The sequence below is a fragment of the Lytechinus variegatus genome, chromosome 16, assembly GCF_018143015.1.
Source record: "Lytechinus variegatus isolate NC3 chromosome 16, Lvar_3.0, whole genome shotgun sequence".
NCBI lineage: Eukaryota > Metazoa > Echinodermata > Echinoidea > Temnopleuroida > Toxopneustidae > Lytechinus > Lytechinus variegatus.
In genome coordinates, this window is record NC_054755.1 from 8,324,993 (window position 1) to 8,344,031 (window position 19,039).

Genomic DNA, 19,039 nt, shown 5'->3' on the forward strand with positions numbered 1-19,039 from the left:
CTAACATAAAAATACATAACTAAAATAAACAATGACTTGACAGAATTTTATCAACCCCCAAATCAAGGTTTCCTTTGTTTTCTGCTTTATCAAAACCAAGATTATGTCAGGATGAACTTTTCTTGATATCAGGCATTGTCAAATTCAAAACTTTTAGAAACATTTCAGATTGAAATTCAGATAAAAGATTCCACATTATTTGTTATCATGAAAAAAGTATCACACTAAAGAACACAGATTTGGGGTTTAAATCACGCACATACATATCAACATCACTCAGTGCAATGAGAAACAAAGGTCAGACAATTTTACATTGTATATAAAGTACTTTATATTTTCATATATTCATTATTTACTTCAACATAAAAAATATTTCATGTCACCAAGACACAGCCTAAAAATGGCTCTGCAAAATCATCAATAAACATACTGTACAATCAATTTTGAAACACATAATTCAAGAGCATGCATTCATTATATACATGTACAAAATGACAATATGTGCAATAAATCTTTCTATACATATATATATTCCATAAACTGGAACATCAGTGTTAGTGTTACTGTATTTCTGGTAACCCAAATTCATCAATTAAGTCTCATCTTTAAGGTTTCAATTAACAAAAAAAATTGTCTGCTTATTTACTTGAAATTATTCAAATGAGAATGAATTAAAGACAAAATTGAAATATTACCATTAGGAAGTGATGAAGAAATGGACCATGCAGAAATAAAATAACAGAAAGAAACAAAACATTCTTTTGTTGAGTATAAATTTGAAACTGTCCTTAAAGGACAAGTCCACCCCAATAAAAAGTTGATTTGAATAAAAGGAGAAAAATCAAACAAGCGTAACACTGAAAATTTCATCACAATAGCATGTAAATAAGAAAGTTTCGCAAAACAGTTATATGCACATCCTGGTCGGTATGCAAATGACCAGAATGTTGACATCACCCACTCACTATTTCTTTTGTATTTTAATCTATGAAATCTGAAAAGTCTAATTTTCCCCTCATGGTCATATGAAACATACTTTATACTTCCTGAACATGTAGAATAAGCGTCATGCTAGTTAATGATTAAGTCAAGTTGGTCCTTATCAAATCTGTAAAAATTGAAATAATGTATAATTCAAACAATAAAACACAGAACAAAAGAAATACTGAGTGATGGATATCATCGACTCTCTCTCATATCACTGACTTGTGCATATTAGTGAAAAATCAGTGAAACTTTAAAAATGTCACAACTTTTTTTATTTTACATCCGATTATGATGAAATTTTCAGTGTTATGCTTGTTTGATTTTTCTCGATCATTTCCAATTAACAATTATCTGGGGTGGACTTGACCTTTAGGAAAGGGGGCACAATTGAAAATGGTGTTAACATAAATCGAGTACATGTAACTAAGCTACAATAATATATGATATAATAGGAGAATGTATGAAAAAAGGCCTGTTAAATCACTTTTACAACAATGCTCTATTCGTTATGGTAAACCATGCCAAACATCTGAACATGTTGCCAAGTCTGCACTCATTAGAAATAAAATGTTCAATGACACAAAATGCATGTTGTAACCAAGAAATACTTCTACAGTGTACATTAGTTTGGAAGATGAAATGGTAAATTATCACTGACACATACTTTTATCTTGTCAGGACCTAGTGTTATAAAGTAATACAATTGATAAGATCAATCACATCTGTGGTCAGCCACCAACACCAAACCTAGAATGCATGTGACTGTTCAAAGTATTAACAAACTATGGCCCATATTCTGAAGTCGGGTCTAATTTAGACTCTGGTTTAAAGATGTGGTTTAACTATGGATAGCCAATAGTGGCAAAAACGTCTAACAGTTTAATTTCAATGTATCAGCACATTTTTCTCTCAAATAATTCTTAAATGTTTCAGAAGGATAACTACCATTGCTTTCTTTACCATTCACAAGTTAGGAAAGAGCACAGAAAAACATTAGAAATATACAATGTAAGGAAAATTTTGACATTTTTGGCTGTTCATAATTTTAGCAGAGTTATACCATGGTCTAATTTAAACCCGACTTCAGAATACGGGCCTATGATTAATACTCAAGCATGCATCATGTCTTGACATCACACTATGCTCATCTGTTTCCATTTCCGGTAGGAATAATTACGACATTGATGGAATCCCAAACTTGAGATTGATCTGATCAATTACAACTCTGCCATTGATAACAACAACAGGGCTCGAATTAATCCAAGGCCATCCAAGTCCATGGCCTTAGATGCCCTCAGAAATGGCCTTGATGCCCTTTCAAATATTTGTAGACTTAAGGCCAAAATAACTGCCCTTTTTTGCTGTGGCCCCCATTGAAAAGTGCATTTATTATTGATGCCCTTTTTTTGGTGGCCTTGGATGTCCCATATAGTGAAAACTGCCTGCCCTTTCCCTTAAGTGCCCTTTTAAAAAATGGCCTTGCCCCTTTAAATTCTTAATTCGAGCCCTGCAACAATAACAATGATATCGGGCGCAAGTCTAATGCCTGTTTCAGGGGCCATGGAACGGTTTTGAAAGTTGGGGGGGTTGACCTTGCAAAAAATTGTAATCACATGGTCATTTTAAGTTTTGTACACGGTTTTGGAAAAAAAAGTGTGCAGCCCCCCCCCCCCCTGCAGCCCGTGTTTGGTATCAGCCTTTGTGGTCTAACCAAGTAAAGCATTTTTTGTTAATCACTTCAAGAGGTGATCTAAGATCGCTTTTTGAATTGTTTGGAGCACTAAGTTCTGCTGGACCGATTCTCACTAGATTGGTTTAGTGGGAACCAGTTCATAAGAATGATTGAGAACAGGGCCTTAAATCCACTATTTGACACTAAATGTTGCACATAATATAGTTATATATTCAAAGAATGAAAAAGAAAAAAAGAAAAGAAAAATAAATTGCACTACCAATACACGTTCAAACTGAAAGGTAAATGAGATTTGACTGAAACTATCAAAATGGTGCATTTCGGAAAATATTACAAAGATAGTAATAATAATTCCTTATTTTGGGCTCTGATTCGATTCAAACTTTGGTCTAAAACAATGTCAAACAGAAAGGAACCATTACAGTCGATATTCAATTTTTCAGTTGATCGGTTCAATTTATCACACTACTCAAAATTGTCATTACCAAGAGGGAATTCTGCAATTCTGGGAGGCTGCCCCGAAGGCATAGTCAAGGTCAAGGTCCATATGTGATTCTCTTTCAATTCATTTATAATTTGTGCACCTTCTGACATATATTAATAAGAAGATACATTGATATGATAGGTGACTTTAAAGGTCTGTATATAATTCTCTTTCAAATCATGTATATTCCATGCACCTTCAAAACAAAATAGTGAAGCAGATTAAAGTATAATTTCAAAATAAATTTTTAATAGCAAATCCACCTTATTAAGGAAATACATTTACCCAATATGATGTATTCTTAAGGTTTGTATAAATATATACTTCTCTAATAAAATCCAGGACACTTTGTGCACCATACTGAAATCTTGTAGAGGATATATTTACTTGTTAGGTAATACCTGATTTGCATTTTGTCGATTGGTGGTTAAAAACTCTCGTTTCAAAATTTTGAGGATGGCTTAGAAAAAGCTGTAATTTATAGTTATGGCAATGTTAGCGACTTCATATTGTCTGTAAAAAGTTTCCTAATTCATATAGAGAATTCTTTTTAGGCAGGAAAAGGATGTTGGTTATGTCATAACTATAAAATAGAGCTTAGTCTGAGCTGTTTTAGAAATTGTTCAAGTTTGATAAATGAGGGTTTCAACAGCCAAACTACAACATAGTTCTTTCATCACACCATGGACATATCATGTGACATCAAATTGAATTCATACAGAAGATAAATTTCCTTGATGTGATTGGTAGTTTTCTTCCTCAAAATCTATAAATAGTTCTCTCAGCGGACCATTGGATGTTCGTTGACTCGTTCTAGCTTCTCAAAATGCTTCCTGGCATTCTTGATGTTGATGAGGGTTGTGGCTGGGGCTGTGAGAGAGAGAGAGAGAGCGAGAGAGAACATACATATCAACAAATCATCATTTCATTTCAATGTATGTGTCTGTAATTCATAATTTAAATTGTGATACTGTCATTCCATACATTCCATGATCACAACACTTCATTAAATAGGAAGTAATTCCTTAAAAAGCTGTGTGCGCTATGAACGCCTAGCTTAGCCGGGTAATATAGGAGCGCCTTGAGCACCTAACAAGGTGGATATGTGCGCAATATAAATACCCTATATTATTATTATTATTAAATTGATTGCTTTGCCCTATTCAAATGCTCTTCCTTACTTTTCTTGTATGAATGTTCTATTCGTATTGCTTATTTGACATACATTTTATATATCTTTGTATGTTTATAAACGGCAAGCAGAGTAGAAGAACCTTTCAATACAAATATTTTGCTTTTGCCTAGCCCTAGTAATTGATCATGCATGGGTGGACAATATTGAAAATACATGTACGAGTTTTTCATAAAATGTCACTCTACCCCTCTTTATTATCTTAATTTCCTTTATTTTTCTTTTTCATTCTACTCAAGATGGATACCATTGAATGACAAATGTTCATATAATAATTCCTATCATGTACATGTTCATGTTGCCTGAAAAAAAATTAAGCTAATTGATACAGACAAAAAAAATACATGTTTTTTTTACAAAATGCATGTAGTGAAATGAAGTATATGATTATTACTACACTACATGTGAAAGACAGGCAGACGGACAGACTGACTTACGTATTGACAGGTCAGACATGATGACCATGACGTAGGTATTCTGCGTAAAGACATCTATGAAGGCAGCAAAGCTGGAATTCCTAACCTCCATACTTTGGAATGATGCAGCCAATTTACTGTGAATAGATCAGGAACAGGATAGTAAATTGAGAGTGTGGTGCATAATCCTTTTCATGATACTTTTTAAGTCTTTATAAAGTGAAGAGTGACATTACTGAGGTAGTTTGCTAAAACCTTCACTCAGGGAAGGTGGCCTGAATATTCAGCCTAAGGGCCCTGCATGACTTGTGTAATGAGGGTCTCTGTCGTTCAGAAATTGAAACAACAAGCTTTATTTGTGCTAGTCTTGTGTGGAGACCCACTTGTGGATGAATATTTCCATCAGGGTCTCTGCCTGAGGACTATTAATGAGGAGTGAGAAACAAATAAAGCCTCATCTCAACATTAGTAATTTAAAAAAAGTGACAGTTAACAATTTCTACCAAGCAAAAGGCTGTTCTCAGCTTTCCATTTTAGGATTACTATCATTATTTCTTCCATGATCAGAATATATTTTATACAACATTTCCTCCGTTTTACCTTGGGAGGACAACATTTTGATTGGCTTAAAAATGAAAGTGTATCTCTCCATCATTGATTTTTTTTCTCATATTTTGGACTCACCTGCAGCTAAGCTTGAACTGTTTGATGATATTACTAATCTTCTCAAATCTATGTACATCCCTATGCTCTCTCCTCTGACAATGTGATATTACCTGCAAAAGAAAGATTATTTGTTGGATATTAATATTAATGACAATATGATTTCATAAAATTTGTTTCATTACTGCTTTATAATATGCAACATTTATACAGTGCTTAGCTAATACAATCTTTAAAGGTCACGTCCACCCCAGAAAAATGTTGATTTGAATAAATAGAGAAAAATCAAACTAGCATAAGGCTGAAAATTTCATCAAAATCGACCTTTGACCGCTGCCGTTGGAAAAGCGGCGCCTATAGTCTCACTCTACTATGCAGGTGAGACAAAATCCGTCTTTAATATTTTTCAGATTCTTAAATCTATCGGGCAAGAAGAGAGCAAATACTTACTAGGAAGGTTGCCCTTTCGAAGAGGAGCACCTCGTCAGCATCAATGATGTCGGCAAAGTTAATGAGGTTGGTCTTGAGTTGTTCTACGTTGGGAATGAGGAGGTAGACGATGGAGGACCAGGCCTGGTAAAGGGTCTCGTCCCAGATAGACGTTCTAAAGCAGGTGCAGTCTAGGGGCTTGGACAACCTCTTCAGATCTTCTTCCCTTTCTTTGAAGATCTACATGAAGTGGAAGTTAGACAAAACATTAATCCCTCTTACACCTTCATGTACAGCTACCACTATAACATATTCCCATTTACTTTCACAAGTCAATATCACATGGTAATAATATCTTAAGATCTATAAAAAGTGATGAGACAGAAGATTTTCTTCATTCTCCTCATCTACCATCATCAAGTGGAACCATTGGAGTGACTATGCTATCAACTCATCATAAAAAACCCATTCAAGAATGATATTGACGGTACCTTCTAATCATCCCTCCACCCTCTCCATCTGATGTGTTTACACCCAGTAGGGCCCTGCATCATATTTAATTTTGTAGATCAAAATTCTGGTACTGGATGTCTTCTAATGCTACAACAACTTTAAATAAGTTTCAATGATAAATTTGCTGTCAGCCATTAGGGATAACAGGAGATCAAAACACTTTTCACTGATATAGTGCAATATTAAAATCTCCCCTGATGGCAATAACAGTCACATGTCAGAAAAAAAGGATTGCACACTGGTCCCCTACTAACAACCTGTTAATACTCGGGTGCTGCAACCTCAAATGGCATCTTCACAGAATTCAAAGTGAGTTTTGCAAACATGGCAAAATAGGGTATTACTAGTCACATAAGAAGAAGACGTGTTACAATACAACAGATGTCTGATATTAATATCCAGACTGGAAACAACAACATCTTTGACCCTCACCAATTCTCTCTGATCCTCTTGGACCAAGTCCATCTTGTGGATGAGACAGAAGATCTTGGCATTAGGTGACCTCTGCAAGATGGCTTCTAGGCAAGATTGGTAGTAATGCATATCCTTATCGAGTTCCCTGCTCTCCACGTCAAAGACATAGATCAGCACTTCCACGTTGCGGAAGATGTTGTCCTTCTGGCTGGTGAAGTAGTTCTCCATGAATGCTTCTTGACTGAGTATCAAAGAGATACATTTTTCAACAACAAAAGAAATTGTTCACACTACCAGTATCTGACTGATTCAGGCTACTGTTAAGGATTTTAACTACAGTACAAGCAGTTCAAACGTTGAAGAAGAATCTGGCAAGATTCATTCCTTGAAATGTTTGTGAGCAGTAAAGACATGCAGAGCTCAAGCCAGGGGAAGGACTTACTACTCTAATTATCCTTTCTATTTTTTTTTTACATCAGAATTGCCTACTGGGGAGTTGTTCTATTTGGAGAAGACACACATATCTTAAATGATTGGTTAACATTGGTTCGACTTTTAAAAAATCTGAGCTAAAAGGTCACACTTGTCACCTGTGTCTGTGATATGTTCCAAAAATGAAGCCCAGAAAAAAAATTGTGTTCGAAAATGATTATTTAGTGCTTCAAAAATTGAAATATAAAGTGACCGTAAACACCATCTTAATTTCATCCCATACACTTATGTTTACTATTCAGGTGTCTATAAGACGCTATTTACAAAATCGGGGTTTGCCTTGTAGTTTTAGCTTTTTATTCTCAATAATGGTTGTTTTCAGGGTTTATTAGTTCTAATACATGCACTTGTACACATGTTTCATCTTGGTTTGAGAATGTTTTAAATCAACTGCTCACAAAGTTAAACAATACCTTTAAACTGTATTATGACATTAATTTGAAAAATTTCAGGACCCCATTGCATAAGAGCTAAATGTAAAGTAACTTTGCTATTCAGTGGTAACTCGCATGGAATCCTTGTAATTTCGATTACCGTTACCATGGTAGTTATCGGATGGCAAAGTTAACGTGAGAGTTACTTCTATGAAACATGGCCCTGATCTTACCCTCCACAGTCCCACAGGTTGAGGACCAGGTTACCAAGAAACCTGACATGCGAGTGCTCAACATCGACTGCAAAGGAAACAAAGAAAAATCATCATAAATATAAAATAAGATCAATAAATCACATTTTTGGAATGGATAAATCATGAATCAGTCACACATCACTTTTAGCAAAATACATTTTCATGTGCTGCACAAGATGTGCACGATTTCATTTGATATTTTACTGCATGACAATACTATTCTGCCATGGTTTTAAATAAATCACTGAAATACTTAAAAGGCTCTTTGGCCTGTATCCTAATATCAGTAGAAAGTCAACCCTGGCTATCAGAGTGCGGGTCATAAACCTGAAAACTAAACTAATTCATATTTGATTGGAAGTTACAGTTCACAAGAGCTGTCTAGGGTTTATCATAAAGAAGAAAAGAAGTAGGAGGAAAAGAAGACAAAAGGAGAAGAAACCAAAAGAAGAAGGGAGGAAACAAAGATAACCTGAACCCTCAGAAACTTGACACTGAAAAGCTTGATTTGGGTTGGTTGATGAGCAATGATCATTAACCAAGATATCATTTCTGTTCCTATTTAAGTTTTTATGTTCTGTTTTGTGGAAGGAGGAGGTAGACTTACTTGTGGCTCCAAGTCTTCTTGTATCTCTTGCGATGTAGTTGGCAAAGATGATGGAGCGCATACTGGTCTTCCCAGACCCACTCTTACCCATCAACAAAACCTGATAGAATTAAAGCAAAAAAGCAGAGATGAATTAAAAAGGAATAAGTACCCCTATTTAATATTTTCTTCACCTAGACTCCCCCATGGCATGCACATAGCTAATGCACGGCACTTTAAGACATTATTTTTCAAAAGTAGTCTTTATGCAAAAGAAAGCGCTAGCTTTATATTATAATTGAGACAACTAAACTTTTTATCTTGAGATTCTTAAATATTGAATTCATAAGCCCTATCCTGCAAAAGTATTGATATCAATTTAACATCTCAATTAGTGCTCCCGTATGCAAAATACATGAGAATGATCACAAAATTGGACTGACTCAATATTAATGGCAACATTTTCTAAAGAAAGAATACATGTACTTGGTTCGGTATAAACAATAAAAATTACAGTAACTTTGTCACAATGGTAACTAAATGTACCATATTGGATTGGTTATGGTAGCTACCTTATTGAATTGAACTGCCAAGGCAACTGGGCTCAGCAGCCAATCTGAATAAAATTTCACACGGTGGCTCTACAAAATTTGCACACACGTATATTCATGAACAAAAGTTTTTTTTTAAGTGGGTCCCTAGTGTATTCAACCTCTGGGGAATACATGTCAAAGACTAGCAGGATAAACAAACATGTATACCTTCCGATGGCACGGATATTTATCATAATTAAAATCAATATAATTATTATTTCCATCGTTGGCAGTTCTCTTCTTTCTTCTTAAATACTGTGTGTGAAGCACTTCTAACTTGGCCAGAAACTCTTGTTCTGATCTGTTTCTCCTTAAGGTTGCCGGAGCATCTGTCATAATGCCCAAGCTAATCGCTGAGCCAGTTATCTATATGTACTTCTGTTATGGTTCACACTTTGATCCACATTTGATAGATTTGAAGAACCACCGACTTCTGAGCTCACGTTCCCGTAGGTAAATCCCATTCATCACAAAACAGAATGTCTGACTTGCAAACCCTTCACTCGAGTTCAGTGGTCTGAAATACACAGCCCAAGACTAGTGATTGAAACAGCAAGTGTTATATGTGATAGTCTTGTATGAAGACCCACTTGTTGATCAAAGTTTTATTCAGGGTCTGTGCCAGCAGACTACAGATAATGAGGAAAGCTAATTAATTGCAGGGTTATTAATAGAAGTTTATCAATGTCCTTGTCCCATACTGAGTTAAAATATTAATTCCACGATTAAGAGTGTAACTCCACATTTCAAGATTCAAGAAATATCGGTTATAATGCCATGATATTGAGCATTCCAGAGATTTGATCCACGATTCAAGTTTTGCATCGGGACATCAGCAAGAACACCTCAGTGCATGGATGCCAAAGGCCAACACAGTGACAACTCAAAATGTTTTTTTCTTGCTCAAAACTGTTGTTTCTTGATTCCATGGATGCAAGATGCAATATGGCCTCGGGTCACTGTATCGACTACTTCCATCATAAACTTCCAGGAACGATAAACTTGAAGTTGAAAGAAGAAGGGCCACCGTATGATGCTGATATTACTTGTGACGTCCACCAGTCAATGTTGGCCATTGATACACACAGCTCACATATAATGTGTTGATAGTTTATAAGCAACAAATGAAAACTTCAAAACTTTATACATCACAATAAAATCTGAGGCAAGATTGAATAAAGATGACAAATTTCCTCTGACTACATGCATACTTAATGGCCAAAGCAGTACAAATGACTACATGTACCCGTATAGAGTGTACTTTATATGTACACGTACACCAGAATTTATTTGTAAAGTTTATCCCCATTTACTGAAGGAGATAGCAGTTGTTGATATTTGATCTCTCAAGATATTTAACAACGCATCAAGTGATATGGATTCCTATACTCAGGTTCCAATCATCTTCATTAAATCCAAAGCAACAATGGTATCGATACCCAATTTTTTTGGGAGACATAATAGCATAGTCAGCTCTGCACACGTACATCTAAGGAAATCCTTAATTTCACTGTTTTTGCAAAGATTCTTGAAATCAATCCTATAATTGGGCTAGGTATAATCACAACAAATCCTTCTTAAGTAAGAGTTCAAGTCTTCATTAACAGCTTGAAGAACAAGTCACCTGGGCCCTGTCACATAAAGCTTAACAATTGATAACGGTGCTGAATTTTACGATCGATCATACATGTACACAATACACAATGCAATCGATCATAAAAATCAGGCCAACAATCAATCGCTAAGCTTAATATTACTGGGCCCTGATCAACAAGTTTAAAGGTAAACTTTGGGATTTGGAGTGGCATCTGAGAGATAAGAACAGAACCCACAAAGCTAATCACGTACAATGCACACAAAAGGGGGTGGGAGGGGGGGGTCAGGGGTTTTAATCGCCATTATCATAATTTCAATTATGAGTGACAAGAGAACCTTGACCTACATGTACATGTAGATTTACTTATGGTTATGTTCATGTACAGCATGTACACGTACTGTCCAATGAAAACTTCAAATTTATTGTAAGGATTAAAGTGCAAACCTGGTAGGAATTTGACTTGTCACCACAAGTTCTTGGGTAAATAATCTTCCAGACTGGAAAAATATCATCAAGGCTTAGAAGATTCTTTTGATCATGTTTTGATCAACATGTAGACTGTATTTTTGTATATACTGGTACACAGGTGGGTAAAAATAAAACACCCTTCTCTCACCCCAGAAACAAATCTGCCCAAAAACAGATCCATTTATAGACAAATGATCTGAGTGAATCACTGGGAATGCTAAAATCAAGTAATTGTTATGAGCTAAAATGCCTTTGAAATGAAAAGTTGTGATTTCCTAAACATCAGTTAATTGATGAAAGAATCAATGCAAGTGGAAACTTTTAAAAACTTAAAAAAAATGTTTTTTTAAAAACAGTTATTCTCAACTCTTGATTCTTGTGTGCAACCTGAACTCTGCCACTACCGGTATTAAGGCACAGGTAAGAATATGAATTCAAATTCGGCTCCAGATTCAATTCAACTTTAGAGCAATCGGTGATAACCTTTCGATTTCGGATCATGCCCCTTATAAGTGAATACCACAAAATCAGCGGAGTTATAATGCATAATCTTTCGGAACATGTTTCAAGATGGTTTTGAGGTGCTAGTGATATACATAGTGTACCTTCAAGAATGAACTCTTCTATATGTACAGAACAAAAATAAAATTTATATATCTTTCCAAACTTTTATTTGCTTGTTTGTTTATGATCAGTCATATGTTATCTTTATATGTTGGGGACAAGCCTTTGATAGGCCCCAGGCCTTTGTTTGTCCCTCCACTTTTTAATATTCTGTTAATGTTCAGTACTTGTTTATCCTTTTGTTTTTGTACCAAGTAAGTCTATGTATTGTATTATTCATTGTTTTTTTAATCACTTTGTGCAATGTTGATGTAATTTTTTACTGAATTGTGGAAATAAAATGAATTGAAATTGAATTGAATTGAATAAAGTCGAGAAGGGAAATACATTGGAGTTAAAGTCGCCAATGTCACAGATTAATTCACGATCGTTAAAATTTTTTTGAGGTGAAAAAGATATACATGTAGAATTCAATTTGTTAAACCTTCAAGATTTAAATCTTACCCTTCTTACTCTTCCTAACACTTTATATATTGCTGATCATTTTCTTCTGATCTTAAACATATGTATGTAATTTATATTTTTCTATGACATGTATGTTGTGCTCAGAGGCGAGATGTAATTTGAAAGCTACATGTAAATGGGAAAATCTTAAAAATTGTCTAAAAAAAAAATGGAGAGTTGGCTACTAAATCGGCTATTTTGAAGCATGTTTCTCAATTTGAGGGTCATTAATTATAGAAAATAAAACAAGACTTTTCAAACTCTCTTATTTCACAACCGATTTTGATAAGTCATGTTCTAAATTGCTCCTCTCATTTACTCTTTCTTCTCAGATTGATTCTCTCCTTGGCTCTTAGATCCTTTTAATTTAAGTATTGCTGATTTGATATTCAATTCAATTCAAAGCTACGTGTAAATTGCCCATTTGATAGCGATTCCATTGTTGCTTTAAAACATTAGGCCAAGGTCCTACGGAAGAAGTGGGCTTGTGTGGAAAGAGAAAAATCAAAGAATAAGATCAAAGAAAGTTTGAGAAAAATCAGACAAATAATGAGAAAGTTATGAGCATTTAAACATTGCGATCACTAATGCTATGGAGATCCTCATGGAGATCCTCATATCATTGGCACTGTGACAAAGATGTGTGATATCACATGTGAACAATTTTCCCTGCAATGGACTATAAAATAGTAAAAAAACCCCCACAAAATGTATATTTTTGCTCTTTCTTATGGTAATACAAACTCTCTATTCATAATGTATTCTTTGAAAATCTATATTACATGCCCTCCTCATAATATGGAATAATGATCTACTGATAGAAGTGATAAAAAAGGGTAGTTTAAGTGAAATATATACTAAAGTAATGGGAAAGCCGTTCACATGTGACACCATACATCTTTGCTGTATTGCCAACTGGAGGATCTACATTACAATAATGATCTAAACTTCAAATGCTCATAACATTCTTATCCATCATACAATTTTTTCTCAAACTTTCATTAATCTGTTTCTTCGATTTTACTGTTTTCACACGAGCTATCTTTTTCCAAAGATTCAATTTTCCTTTAAAGAATGGGGGTGGCTGAAAAATACCCTAAAAATTAAGAAATCTATGGTTAGGTTTAGAGTTCGCATTAAAAAAATCAAACAAATTTAGGATTTTATCTTCAAAATGGCAAATAAAACACAAACCACAAAAAACTCAACTGCATTGAATTTGCACAGAAATCAAGTCAATGGCATGCTAACCCGGCTTTGCCTTCATTTGACAGAGGGGACAAATATAATGCAGGAGTGAATGGCTGCTGTAGGTCTGTAAACTGCTAGAACTTGTCCTTAAACCTCGTATTGAGAGTTCTCGTAGTGCGATATTCCTGATGAGCTCCAGTTTGGGTTTCAGAAAGGACATTCTTGTTTCCTTTACCTCACGCTGCCTTGAGCTGGTCCTCGAACTCAACACTCTCAGCAAGAAGCCTACTTATTTGCCCTCCTTGATGCAGGCCTTCGATAGGGTGTGGCATAGAGGACTCTTCCAGAAGTTAGAGGACACAAGCATTCATCCACTATATCTGATTAATTCCTTGCACAATGACCTGCGCAGTCAAGTCCAATGGGACGGTAAAGTCAGTGCGCACTTTCCTATTCTTCAAGGAGTTAGACAAGGAGGTGTCCTTTCACCTCTCCTTTACATTACTTTCATGGATGGTCTCATCAAACTTCTTCGTGACAAGAGCATTGGATGTAGCCTTCTGGGGCAATACTCTGGACTCCTTGTACTGGCAGATGGTGTGGCCCTACTTAGCTCATCCCTGAGTGAACTCCAATGCATGCTAGATCAGACTAATAAATACGCAGAGGAATGGCGCTATAAAATTAATCCTTCCAAGAGCTGTATTGTCATGAAGGGAAAAATGATCCTCAGTATCCTGCCTGGCATCTTGGAGATGTTGTGGTGTACTGTAGACAGCCTCTATGCACCCTCACCTTGGCATCATAAAACCCAGCATCAGGCGAGACCCAACTAAAGACATCATCGCAAAAGGGCTAAAACATTCTACGCACTGGATCTGGAGCTTATACTGGGGGTCTGCTTCCAAACCACTGTGCCACTCTCTAGCAGGCCTACTGCATTCCCAGAATGCTGTATGGAGCAGCGATCATGACACTCACCAAAGGAATGAAGAGAAGGCTTGATCAAGCACAGCAGCAGTTATTCAAGCAAAGTTTGGGCATTCCCAAAACTGCTGCTGATGAATCTGTATATCTACTGACCGGCCTCATTCCACTGAGCACTCAAGTGGATCAAGAGAAGCTCCTTCTAATAGGGCAGCTGCTCAATCTAACCCACGATCACTTTGAATACCGGACATTCCTGCATGCTCCCTCCACTCAAACCACCTCTATCAAAGCCTGGCAGGATACTAGGTACAAGCTTCCAGACCTCCACTCTCTCATTCTGCACCCTGTACCATACAGTCAATGGAAGAAGCTTGTGAAGTCTGCTGTTAGTATGGTAGTCTGCAAAGCATCAGAGGCAATTCAATTAAAAGCCACACCCTCTTTTTGTTTTGAGGAGCATCAGCATCCCTCCTCCAAACCACCTATAGATACATGTATCCATGCAATAGCAGTTCTAACTTCCTGCTTCAAGCTGTAATGATCAGATCCCAACTGCTTTGCCAAACATACCCTGTTCAGGCAAGACTTCCTTTCCTCCTTCCTTTTTTATCCTTCCTTCACATCTATCCTTTCTTTACCTTTTCTTTTTTCCTTCCTTCCTTCCTTTCTTTCTTCGTTTCTGTCTTGCTTTCTATTTGTCCTTCATTCATTCATTTTATTTGGGGGGGGGGGTAACGAAAGGCTAGAAAAATAAACTCGCGCCTTTTTCAAAAAATGTTTTCTTTCATTTTTTGGGACCAGTAGATTTTAGGTTCGGACCAGTAAAAAATTGAAAAACTGGGTATCTACTGGTCCGACATGAATAGGTTGGACCAGTAGAAAAAATGGGTTAGTGTGGAGCCCTGCATAATTATCATGTGACTCTTGTGAGCCACAGCACAATTCAGCGGCCATCATCACACACACTGACTTTTGAACGCGCAAGAATTGAAAATAAACATTGCATTTAAAAATAGACAAATATAATTATTCTAAAATAGACCCTACAATGCTACATACAAATGATCCATTTATTCAATGCAAATTTCATTGTGAATGACAATCTAACGTTAAACTGAAATGTTCGGGCAGGTTAATTCCATTCTAAAATTAAATTAAAACTTAAGATTTTTAATTTTTTTAAAAATCAACAATCCCATTCCCAGATGTTGGTTATTTTCACTCTTGTCTGGTGACAAATCCTAACCCATCGTTAGCTTGAGAAAATGAAAGTGAGATTTGATAGTCTGTCACAGTTATCACCTCGCATTGATGAATGTGCTATACCTGTTCATGGCGGTCAAACTCTAGTGTATTTTGAATTGATGTATCACGGAATCGTGAGATCTACGCTCGAAATATGTGCACAAGACTCGCATGCGCCACGGTACGTATCATGGCTGAAGGAATGAAATGACCAAATGATGACATGAAATGTGATATTTTTGAATAATAATGAATACAGAACTGTTTTATTACAAATCACATGAAAGGATGCTTATAGATGATTAAACTCACCTTCTTTTTCATTTTCGATCTATTTTCTTGAACTTCCCAATTGATGTACAAATCAAGGCTTGTCACGGAATTTCTTGATATGATTCAGCCAACAGATTCTGTACATCTCACGCACGCGCGCCGCTCATATACTCTGTGTGCATTTCTTTACGTACGCGTACGGGCGCGTCTAACCCGTGATGACCGACCACATGTGACTTTTGGATGATTCTATTTTAGCTTAAAACATCAAAAAGACTTAATTCATAATACGTAGCAAACAGCAATACGATTAAAGTGACTTTTATTTTTGAAACGATAATTCGATGTGAATGCTTCTTTTCGTTTATTTTTAGTGAACTTAGGTAAGATAAATTATTTACACAATTATAGTAACATCAATATTAACCCTCCATGGATAATCGACGCGTCTAAATCTCCATCAATGCAATTAATGGTAAACAATTTCCGACTTGCAATGTTGTGAATATGGCGATTTCAGCATTGGGAATTATTTCAGGTTGAATCACCGAGTACCGAAATTGTGCCAGAATCGAACATTGGAATTGTGATTTTAAGGAATATCGAGCAAAATGGGGGACAAGGAACGACCTCATGCTCGGATGCTAAGAAGGCACATGGAGGAGGCGAAGGCTGTTCGAGAGAAGGTGTCCATCGCTGTCCGTGAAAGCCGAGTTTTGGGCGTAAGTAGAACAGGGATTCCGCTCTGGAACAGCATGGATCTTGTGTGGAGGCGGGGTGTCGTAAATGTGTGTGTGTGCGGTTGTGGTGGTACTGGTGGTGGAATGTATGAGATTGGTTTCCCTGTGTATGGCTTCACAACACATGAATAGGATTATCCTTATACTAGTACCTGCTATCCGATACCGGATGTAAATCAACCAGTTATACATGTGAATACTAAATGAGTACAGTGAATGGAAGTGTAATTGCAAGAAATAGTGGCATGATGATTGGTGCGGGGTGATGCCTGCCTGGTTGTAACTTGTATTAATACCAACAATCATGCCAACTCTTAAATCATTGGTGGTCAAATTTAGAATTGGCATTGAACTTTGGACTGAATGGTAACTGCTTACTAATGGCTGGTTCATTGACCACTTCCATTAAGTTCCAATTTATATTGTTGAAACATTTTCTGTCTGTTCCATTTATAAATTAATGTACGCCTTTACGTTTGTTTCAGTCTCTCGCTCCAGGCTTTGGGGGCTTTATTTAGAAAGTTTTGAATCCAATTTTTGCCCTTGGCTTTCATAACTCTGGTAGCGCATTGTTGCTGGAGCCAGGTACCCGTTGACGTTGTGTTGTGACCATAATTTTACTGGCACACTTGTTGTCACACACAGTGCTCATTTCAAATAGCTGAAGAAGAAGGGAGAAAGGGATGAGTCTAGCTCTATCGCTTTGAATAGACAGTTATGTTGTTATTTTGAATAGGCAAACTAGTCAGTTTTGACTATTGTTGCCTTGTAAATTTGCTTTCTTTTTTTTCAAAATAGAATAATTTCTTTGTTCAATCTACATGTATATCAGTTATAAAAGTAAAAGTTAGGCACACCTTTATACCTTTATACCAGATCTACTGGAAAAATACAGTTTTTGCAGACAAGTTTCCAGGTCAATCTATCATGCAGTGAAAAAGGTCACTGTTCCCATGGGAACAAAGACCAAAACTTGTCAAGTTTTTTTTTCTTGGGGGGGAGGACGATGGTAAAACACCCCTATTTCATTCATTTGGTAAGTCTTTTTTTTTAGGTTTATATACAAATTTAACATTTAGAGGTAAAGTTAAATTTGATGAATATTTGTATTTTTGAAAACACCAAATATGAAAGTTATTCATGATGAAATGATGCAAGATTTATATGTGTGTACATGTAAAGGCCAACTGCAGTCAAGCCTTGAAATAAGCACCTGTGAGCCGGGGGCAATTTTTTTTTAATTGCCCCCGGCTCACGGGCTTTTTACCGGAACCGGGGGCAATTTTCTGCAACCAGGGGAAATTAAAAAAAATATATATATAACGGTGAACCACACCGCAAATTTGTTTATAGTAAGCGCAGCTCCTGCAATTCTTTAATTAGTACATGAATATCATATATATGCTAAGTATTAGGCTTATTCAAACATTTAAGAAATCAGATATAAATGTTTAAGTGTTTTGACACCCTCACTCCACATCCCCTTTACAACCACACACACATGGGCTTATTTATTTTTCATCTTTAATGAACCACGATCAATGAACCCCCCCCCAAAAAAAAAATCTAAATAAATGAATAAAATAAAAAATAAAAAAGAGAGAGATGGAGAAAGAGAGAATTCGGATCAAATAATAAATTTAGAAAAAAATAAATAATTTTTAAGGTTTTTTTCATGGTTAGAATCACGGGTGTGGGTGAGTGTTTGTGTGTGATTGTGACTGTGACTGTGAAGTGCACTTGGATTGCATATAAATTATGTTAAAGAAATTAAGAAACGAAATCAAGTAACTCAGCCTATTCAAATTCCAGCACATAGCCACAGGCTATGTACATATATTGTAGGTTCACATACCTTAAGTTTTTCACAAGTTATTTGAAAACGCAGATCTCCACAGAAAATGCCTTTCATTCTGGGAGAGTCTAAATTCAGCAAAAATGTATTCATTAATAACTAAAATATTCATCACAATGAAGAAATCATAAAGTTTTTTGACAGTTTTCAAAAATTAACATGAAATCTAAACTCTATCTCAAACGGAAAATCACCATCACTTAGGCCATTACTGATAGAATTCTCACCCAGAGCTCTGGCAGAGAACATGAGCTCAAAACTGGCTTGCTAATACCACACTCAAGTGCATGGCGTCCTCCTATTTTTTTTTTTTTAGATGGAGCCTTGTTTGATTATTTATTGTCTGATATTTACCCCTCTCCAGGAAAGAAATTAAAAAGCTACAATTCACAACTATAAGCTAAGTGATTTTGGATTATTAAGGCTCCGTTTTGACAAGCAAGGTCGGCGACTGTGAGGATAAAAGACTTGCACATCGTATGTGCTGTGAACAGGGATTTATCTCCTGTGCAATTCGAATTACTATATCGCAGAATTGTGATATCCCAACTGGAAATTTGTGCATTAGAAATTGCACATGTT

At 36.0% G+C, this 19,039-nt stretch overlaps 1 protein-coding gene across 1 annotated transcript; it reads right to left on the reverse strand.

The window, feature by feature from the left end:
• Positions 1-1,485: 1,485 nt before the first annotated feature.
• LOC121429578 (ras-related GTP-binding protein A) lies at positions 1,486-16,142 on the reverse strand. The gene is made up of 8 exons (XM_041626674.1): positions 15,902-16,142; positions 8,519-8,618; positions 7,891-7,957; positions 6,810-7,032; positions 5,886-6,104; positions 5,457-5,548; positions 4,794-4,909; positions 1,486-4,034 (listed from the first exon to the last, which is right to left on the reverse strand). The coding sequence occupies exons 1-8, from the start codon at positions 15,911-15,913 to the stop codon at positions 3,946-3,948; spliced, it is 918 nt and encodes a 305-aa protein (XP_041482608.1). The 5' UTR covers positions 15,914-16,142; the 3' UTR covers positions 1,486-3,945.
• Between the last annotated feature and the right edge of the window lie 2,897 nt (positions 16,143-19,039).